This window comes from Anarrhichthys ocellatus, unplaced genomic scaffold, assembly GCF_004355925.1.
Source record: "Anarrhichthys ocellatus isolate YVR2014 unplaced genomic scaffold, GSC_Weel_1.0 scaffold1, whole genome shotgun sequence".
NCBI lineage: Eukaryota > Metazoa > Chordata > Actinopteri > Perciformes > Anarhichadidae > Anarrhichthys > Anarrhichthys ocellatus.
In genome coordinates this window covers 4329072-4338610 of record NW_022280031.1, presented here as the reverse complement: position 1 = coordinate 4338610, position 9539 = coordinate 4329072, and the positions used below count along the sequence as shown (strand labels likewise).

The 9539-nt window shown below is 42.8% G+C and overlaps 1 protein-coding gene across 4 annotated transcripts in view; it reads right to left on the bottom strand.

Annotated features, from left to right (window-relative positions):
• Positions 1-9539, bottom strand: part of cacna2d2a (calcium channel, voltage-dependent, alpha 2/delta subunit 2a) — a 141687-nt gene that overhangs the window by 59893 nt on the left and 72255 nt on the right. The window contains exon 1 of one of the 4 annotated variants that reach the window (XM_031843985.1): positions 6223-8097. The exons of the other annotated variants lie outside the window; for them this stretch is intronic. Within the exon in view, the coding sequence (XP_031699845.1) occupies positions 6223-6462 (240 nt within the window). The 5' untranslated portion in view covers positions 6463-8097. Of the gene's footprint in view, positions 1-6222; positions 8098-9539 lie in introns of those variants that run through there. 4 annotated transcript variants of the gene reach the window in all.

Genomic DNA, 9539 nt, shown 5'->3' with positions numbered 1-9539 from the left:
GAGAGAGAGAGAGAGAGAGAGAGAGAGAGAGAGAGAGAGAGAGAGAGTGAGAGAGTGAGAGAGCTATTGAGCTAGAGTGAAACTCAGATAAAGGAGTGCATGACGGAGGCCTTGGGCGCAGCTGCCTCCCTCTCTCTCTCTCTCTCTTATTGGCATGCTCTGCATCTCCAGGCTTTCAAGCGATTAGGGAGCTGCTGAGACCATTGCGTCCAAGCATAGCTCCATGCAGATGTTCATTTGTATGCCAATAAACAAATGTGCCCCCAGATTAAAGCCCCAATACACAGGGCAAATTCAGCAAAGTAAATGACATTCTCCATGCACATCTCATCAATGTCTTGCTGTACTCATCAGACAGGGCGTTGTGCCTCTTCACTGCACACTCACTTCAAAGACTCACAAAGATGGGCAGCAACCCAAGAGATAGAAGAGGGCGTAAAGGAGCAGAGAAAAAGGCAGGACAATTAAGAGAGAAACATAATTGAAAGAAATATTAAGGTTGCGTATTCCATGGTTACATTTCATGCCCCCAATTTCACCCATGAATTTGTAATTTCTGCTCTCTAAATGTCTCTGTAAACATCCTGCAGGTCAGATAATCCTGTATTTCTCTTCTTTTCCTTCCTCCCTCCCTTTTTGTCTCACTCCTTCTTTCAGAGTCTGACACTTCCCCTTGGTAAAAGCAGTTGTATCAGTCTGTGAATATTCCAATCCTCCGATAGCGAAAGAAGGCTTTGTCTTGCTGCACTCTGGGTAATGCTGCTCTCCATTGTTGGCTGACAGGGCTCCATTGAGGAGCAGGTTTAAACGCTGATAGCATCACCACACTGCATGGACACAGTGCCAGATAAAAAGCCTATCCAACACGACACACGCATGCCAACACCTCCCAAACAAGCCCCCAATCTGATCAACGGAGGGGAAGCAGAAAAGAGGTGCTGTAACACCAAATAAAGACAAATAAGATAAACAGGCGATGGCAATATTAACGCTATCATTGGATTCCAGAGAGATTTGATAAAGCAAATGCAATTATCCACGTCTAACATTTTTACAGCATCTGTAGCCGGGGTGACCGATCACAAACAAACTGGTACTCAGTCCCTGTCCAATCACACTGCCGCCTGGTATGACACTGGAGCTCCACGTACATGTGTGAAATGTTTCCAGAGGGTTGAATACAGCTTTTCATTTCACTGATGCTTTTCAACAATTCTACCACTGCAAGTCCATAGAGTCCTGAGAAGTCCCCACCCCCTCTTTACATGCTGGCTGAGAGTGGCCAATCAACAATCAACGCCGACCAAAGGAAACCTGTTATTTTCGACCCCGTAATCATTTCCATCAGATGCCTTGCTGTCCCTCACAGTGATTTCAACATTCAAATGACAAAGGGAAGCCTGCTTTAACATATCTGCGGACAGGCACCAAGGACAACAGGGACAGAATAGACGGAGTAAACACTATAACCAGAGCAGACATCTCCCCTCCGCTACAGCAAAACCAGCCTGTCACCACTCACAAAATCAAGACCTGCCCGCTCACACGCATTTCTTTCCTGGAACACCTTGGTAGGCTGGAACACAAATAAGCCTCGGACATGGAATATAACGTTTTTAATTCTGCAGACATCACTATTAATTGGACCTAGATAGATGACAAAGTGTTACATTAGATTTCTGATAATAGTGAAAAGGGGGTTTAAGGCACAGGCCATGAACCACATTATCTGCCCTCAAGCTGGGAACCACTGCTATTGTTGTTGTCACGTCATTGCCCATCTCTTTCTCTCCCCTAATATCTACTGTGAACTCTAACAAAAGGCACAACCTGGCCAAAGCTAATGTTTAAATGATTCATTTTCTGTAAATAAACAAATCAATGTATCACTCAATGATTTAGGCTATCAGCTTTAAGACAATATGTGTCAATGTCTACATGAGAATTTATTGAAATACAGTAAACAATAAATACAATACGATAAACAAATCAGTCCATTTTCTGCTTTGACCAGAAGGGCCTTAAAAATAACATTTCATGGGTGTTGGCCATGTGTTGAAGGGGGAAAATCGAGGTTCACTGGATTTCTCCCACTATTGATTCCCATCTCCTGTGAGGCAGGGGGATCGATCGGTGGGATTTAGACACGGAGGCCACTCTCTCAACCCTCCTGGCTAGCATGCTGCATCACAGATGGCCAATCTGCTGCTGATTGAAGGCTTACTGACACACCTGAACTTTTCTTCTTCTGCGCGCTCTTTTTATCTTAGCGTTTCTCATTACCTGCCCCCGTACTTCGGTGATTCTTCCATTCTGAGTCATTTTAGACTTTGCCAATCTCCCCCTACTCGAAAGTAGAGCAGCGTGAGTTTTCAAGAGGCCTCCCTTGAAGCAGCAGAGAGCATTAGGCGTGAGATGTGGAGAAACAGAAGGAGCGGTAGAGAAAAAAAAGAGCTGGAGAAGGTAAGAAAAAATAAATAAAACCGACACGCGGACATTTCTACCTTCGAGAGCACGACTTAAGCAAATTACAATGGTCTGCAATCAAGAAGCTGAAATTACTAAACTACTGGGTCACCACAGCAACCAAAAGCCTCATCATAGCTGTGAGCAGAGCAGCAGTCGATAGAAAGTAAGAGGAGGCACCCGGAGAGGAGAGCTCAGGAGGAGGGAGAAGCTGCAGTCCAGTTTAAAGTAAAGTCTGTATTGACATAATACTAATCAATCAATTGATCAAATCATGCTTGATCCACACAGACTCATAGCCTTCTCATTTTTGTGTTAGCCTCCTTTACAGATGCGTTTCAGTATTGAGTATAGAGCTCGATCCAGTTTCTGAGGCATCAGATACATTTGATAGGGAGGAAACTCTGCTAAATGTATACTGTAGGAATTTTTCTCCTCATTTCTTTCCCTTCCAGTGGCGAGCAGATGGAAGTCCGCTCCATGGCTCAGGATTCAGTGATAACACTGTTTATGAGTTCCATTACGTGCTCGGCAGGCTGTAAGCAGTCTGTCTCAGCGCAGCCATAAGGAAGAGGAAAAAAAACTGCTCACAATGAAAACAGATGCAGTTTATTTGTGATTATACCGCATGGCTCTGCTCCGTGTTTGAAATAAGCACTGTTTATTTTTTTTAAAAGGTCTCACATAATGCTATATTTCCAACCTCGCTGTACCGACGCTGTGTAGATCCTTTTCAGTTTTGGTAGCTGTCGTGCTGACACACGATGGTTGGCAAAATCAATTGTATTTTTATTTCTGCTTTAAAAATGAGGGACAGATATTCAGTTCAGGTCATACAGAACATGGTCAGTGATGAACATGATGGTCAGTGCAAAAAAACAACAACGCTAAACCAATATGAATCACCTGCAGATTAAACACCACTACCTTGCCAATTACGCCTGTATTCATCCATTTGGTTCAGTTCAACTAATGACAGTAGGGGGAAGACAAAATGTCCCAATTCAGCAGGAAAAGATTTGCTGACAAATACTAAAATGCATTTGCTTGGACCAATGGTCAACTGCCATCTGTTTTAGTGAACCCAGTGAGACATGAAAACAGGACTTTAGCAACTTTTCCAAATGACAAAAAAAGGAGGAATTATGTAAAAAAAAAAATGAAGATGTTGAGAGTAGAGCGAGATGAAACAAAACCTCTTCTTTTCTGTCTATTTCACCAGAATCTGAATTCAAATCTGTCAAAGGCAGCCCTCATAAGACTAATGTATTCTGTGGCTAATGGAGCTGGTAGCTTCGAGGGCTGGGCTGAGAGTCGCCACAATGATTCTCACTCATTTCCTCTGAAGCGCCAATTATCTCAAATAGAGGCATTATGAAAGGAGCCGAACTTGGTCAAGTGAACAAACCCTTGCAACTCTAGCTAGTACCTCTAGCACTTTCAGGTCATGTTACACCTTTGAGGGAACCTATTGGGACTTAAGTGCAGTGAATGCGGCTGTAATGTTAAATGTCTGCAATCAATGCCCACTGAAGAATTAACAGTATATAATTCAAAAAAATTGGCAGAATATGAATGAGTAAATTAAAGGCAGTTAGCAGTGAAACACCGTGTACTGCACACTATGTACCATGTGAATAATATTTTAGGTATTACAAAATGTATAAAATGTACATACATGTGTGAGGAGCAAGAAAGAGGTCACATGAATACTACTGTTATATATGAGTGGCTGAGTGGAGATGAAGAGAGAAAGAGGCAGAGGGAGAAGAAGAGAAAGAAAAGGAGAGATTGTGTTGTCCTATGATGAAAGGCTTGATTGATTAGAGAGTGATGATTGCAGTAAATGGCCTGGAAGATGGTTCCATCTCTGTTTCCCGTTTTCTCCGTCTCTTATGCCTTCTTCCCTCAGTCACTTGCTTTCTCACTTACACCTCTCTCTCCCTCCGTGCCTCTCTTTGTCACCCCCTCTCCCTGGTTTGATCATGGCAACCCATCAACAGAGTGCCTCTCTCTCCCCTAATGGCACCGCTATTAGCACTAATGCATTTCAAACGTACAGCAGCTGCCACATCACAATCTGATGGAAAGTACAGGTCTTCCTGCGATCTCCACAATCTCTGTTCTTTCTTTCATCCAATCTTGTGTCTCTGGTCCAACGTGTTGCACTTCATGTCAACCCTCTTTCAGCTAAGCAACAGCGGTCATCATCTGTAGCCAGTATGACGAGAGATGAGTGGGTGAACAACTGATTGATGATAATGTAGCTGATAACATATTGTTGATCTTGTAATCAGTTTGAAAATGATGCTGTCCAGAAACAATTTTCCATTTAGTAAAATTAGCAGAATTGGAATCATTTCAAAAAATCTGCCAATTTACTGAGACTAAAAAATACTAGTTGATGCCATTTGTATATCTCTTTGTGTAGTTTGGAGGAATAGTATGTTGAAGGGTGGAATTATCCAACTTTAGCTTAATTACTAAATATTTATTGGATCAAAGGCATCTCTGTGTGAAGATAGAGAAATGCATCTTTCAGCCTGCAATAAATAATTTTCTGGCCACTTGACGGCAGCAGAAACAAGCTGTGAACACAACACTGCGACATAATCAAATTTATAAGGTCAATATAAGCAAACACAGAGCAACATAAGCTCTCATTTGGAGTTGTGTTTCTGGCCACCTGATGAATAATAGTCAACAATTTACTCTCCATTGTGTTTGGTCTCCACCAACCCCTGAGAGAAATATCTGTCTCTGTTGAGACTAAAAGCTCTATGTTCACAGGTCAATTTTAGGCTCTTAAAACCTGCCTGCTGTGGCAAAAAAAGATGCAATGAGAGCCATGAGAATGAAGAAAAACAGTGAAGTTGCAAATGAAAAATCAAAAAAATGTGCTGAAAAAAGCTGTAAAGCAACATACTGGTGAGTGAGAATGCAGAGTCCAGTGTTACTTCTCTGTGGATTCATCACCACTAGCGACCCTTTTCACACACAAGTAGTCATGTGATCCATTGTTTTTGTATCAAATATTAATTACAGGTGCTTTAAAGTTTTCCAAAGATGGCTGCATATCCAAAAATAAACTAGACTTTGTCAACTCACATATTGCTAAAGTTACTAGTTTCACTAATCAAGCTATTTCGAATATTTGAGTGTAGTTTATGGTGTAACAGAATGGCTGAATACAGTAGTATAGAGTATTTCTGATGATTATGTAATCGTGGGGATATTGTTTGTTCTGTCCTTGATTTGTGAACCGTAGGCTCACATTACGAAGTATTAAACCCTCAGCATTAGTCACTGTCTCTGAACCCACACACATTCATGAGTTGAGCTAAACTAGGCCAAGCTTACCGTCTATCAGATTCAAACTGCATGCAGAGACATTAAAGAGGCATCTGTAAAACTCCTCAGGTGTCACTTTAAACAATGAACGGCGACCCGCTTTAACAGAGAATCCATAAGATTCTGTAAATGCATTTGTGAGTCATAACTCCGTTTTGATCAGTGAGAAAAAGACATCTCCAAATATATATTAACTGATATATTAACTGTCATTAACTGTATCCATAGGGACATTTATTATTATTATATCATTTATTATTAGGTTTTATTATTTAAAAAGCTGAATGGATTCTAGGGATGCACTGATTGTGAAATTCAGAGCCGATACAGATGTTTAAAATAATAATTTGTTGTGGTTTTTTTATAACCCTATTTTTTCCAGGAAAACAAAAAATAAAACTTAACTGCTGAAACTGAACTGTATATTTTGTGGAGTTCGTAGTCCCTTGGGAGGATGCTGTGCAGAAATCCTCCCAAGAAAGAAACTGCGATGCAGCGCTTGCAGCGGAGGCAGAACACCGGGGTTGGAGAGCAAAGACCAAAGAACTGCCCAGAAGAAGTTGGATGTTGGAGATTCCTGTCAACATCAAATGTAAGACGGATGAGGGACCTGGGGATGAGCGGACAAGCCCTTTGCCATGTCATCAAAGAAATATCAGGGGTAGCAGAGCAGAGTAGTCATTGGCTCTGGCTGGGGATGAAAGACCCCATTTTGTCTCCCAATAAAGGATAGGCAGATGTAGAGGGCGGTGGTTCTGTAACGCCAGAACGCCTTTCTCAACACTGGAGTAGCGCAGATCAGTGAGCCTACCATCACCACTGGGAGCATGACAATTTAAGAGGTGGCACTTCGGATTCTAACATCACCTATATTTGAAAGCATCCTCCAGTGACTGCCTTGAATAGTCAATCAAGTCAGTTGAAGGAAGTCAATCGAACAGAGTCTCAGCATAGTTCCCAGGACATCAGCACCCCTGATGAAGGACATTTATGGAGACAGAGGTCTTTCCAGACTTTCTTTTTTCTTTTTCTTCAAGGACCACTACGAGATAATGAAATCAATTTTCCCCAAAGAAAAGGGAGGAAACCTGAAGTCATCAAGGCCAGAGCTTGACGAGTATCTGTAAAGAATCCATGTGTATGATAGAGGCCAGTGCAAACAGCTCATCGGATATCCCACCAAACGAACACACCAGATAGACGTCAATCCTTCAAAGTGGAGGGAAGTGGAACAGGCAGTTACATATCGACTATACAAGAGTCCTCCTGATGTTTTTTGCTTCCAGTGCAGACTAAAAAGTGTGGCTTGGGAGAAGGGAATCATACCCAAAGCATAAAACAGAGTAGGAGGAGTCCTGATTCCGAAAGAGAAGGAATCCACGAATATCAGCCGAATCCACCCCATTGCGTCAGAGGATGACCAGCCATCTGGAAGGAAACAACCTTGTGGACAAAATAGCCCAAAAAGCAGGTATCCCAGGGTTCTCTGGATGCCTCAAACACACCGGCACGATTTGGCACAAAATCCAGACTGCACCTTGCATCAGATGCCTTCTATGGAAGCTAAAGGACAGATAGCTCTTATGTGAGGAAATGGTTCACTTCACTTTGGCTGGTTGACTGTGCTAACGCAATTTTATTATTGTAAATGTGTGTTTCTGGAAAATATTGTGTCTAAGTGTAGACCTTCTTACTGTAGATGTGTGTTGTTGCACTTTGGTTTCCTCTATGGAAAAGCAACATTCAGATATTACCTAAACATTATAAACCTCAGGTTCTGGGTCAAAGCCATGGGACCAAAGTCAAGTTGTTTCATAACCTCTTTCTGAAATAGAAAAAATAGAAATGAGTGATATGCTGATGCTATCCAGAAAGGTTTCACAGAGCTCTGCTTTTTATCTCCCAATTTTCAGTCTACCAAACAGAGAAGAGTTTTAATATTTGGCTCTGAGGTTGTTCTACCTCCTCCCGAGAATTGCAAAGCAGCAATGAAATGACTGCGTCGCCTTGGGATGACTCTGCTGCCAACACAATAGTCGAGTGTCACAGAGGGATGGGCACCTGACCTTGAGAAATCAGTGGCAATCCAACACTTTAATGTCCATTTCACACACCATTTCATGCCAATGGATTTAAAACCCCGAACGACCATCACAACAGTTGTTACGATCAACATTTTGACAACCCTAATGTCCGTCAGTCGGGATGGTCAGAAAACTGGCTCTGCAGTTAGCAAAGGAAAAGCTTGAATGTGTGTGTGTGTGTGTGTGCGAGAGAGAGCGGGGGTGTGGGCGGGGGGGGGGGGGGTTGTGTGTGGTTGTGCGGGGGGGGGTGGGTGGGGGGGGGGGGGAGTGAGGTCTTCCCATTGCTACGGTAACAGCTGTGATGGCAGCCGCTATGAGGAACAGGCGTATCATTGAGTTTCTATGATGTCACCAGTTTGGCGAGGCGAGCAGATGGGCAGGGCCAGGTACTGAACCTGCCGTTAATAAACACACGCAAATAAATACCCGCTCGCCGATAAACAAAAACAACCACACGCACACAAACACACACGCACACACACACGCACACCGTCACCCACTCAGAAATTCTATCAAAACGCACTGTCACTCATGCATAAACACCTATTCTCTTCATTTGACAGACTGCTCCACCCGCTAGTTTAAGATGCAACGCATTTCTCCTAATATGCCCAAAGAGCATGCTAATCTAATTAGAGTGTCAGTCAGCAGAGTGCTCACCTAAAGATAAATTAGAAAAGCACAAAACCTACGAACAGGAAAAAATCTCCTTGCAAGGATGTGGCATATCTACCTCCACTACTCCCCCCCAACCCCCACCTATTTGTGAGTTTTGTTAATGGTTTCACAGTCGTCCCTGCTGAGATTCATTACCTGGCCTAATTATAAAGGCAAATGAAATCAGCTCCAATACATTATTAATAGAGGAGAACCATTAGGATTATTTTGCAGTGTTTGCAAAAATATGATATATTCCAACTATTTTCATGCCTGATTAAAGACACATACAGATAACAAAAGAGCTATATGAATATGATGGAGGCGCAGAGAGTAAGGGTGGGTGTGAGGCTGGTGACTGGACAGAAAAAGAGATGGAAACAAGAAGAGAAAAAAGAAAAACAGAAAGAAGGGAAAGAGGGAGACAGTGCTTTTGGCTTGGGCGATTGGATTAAAGAGAATGCTGGCTTTTCCACTTGAGGTGGTATTGATGCCATATTGGATGCGGCTACTTATGAACAGGTGTGCTGTGTGTGGTCACTGTGACCCAGACTTCCTGCATGGCTGGCGACACATCCGATCGAGGTGCATCAGAGCCAGCAGAGGCAGGCATCAACTTCTCTCCGGCCTAAGAAGAAGAGACAGCCGCACTGCAGCTCCCTCCCTCGGACCAGCGGGGAGGGAAGGGTGCAGCCCAGCCACCCGAAGACTTCAGCTCCAGAGAGTAAGCAACCATGAATAAAAATGGACTTTGCAGGGAAGTAGGCCTCATAATTATTCGTTTTAAATCACTTAAAACCTTTTCTCAAATATCCCCCAGGAGGCGCTGGGTTAAAAATCCATTTGTGGGAAGTGTACCATGACAGCGAGCTCGTCTCCCTGGAGACAGAGGATATGACAGTAGGGATTGTGCATGTGTATCTGTCGGGTGAGGCTATATATATATATATATATATATATATATATATATATATATATATA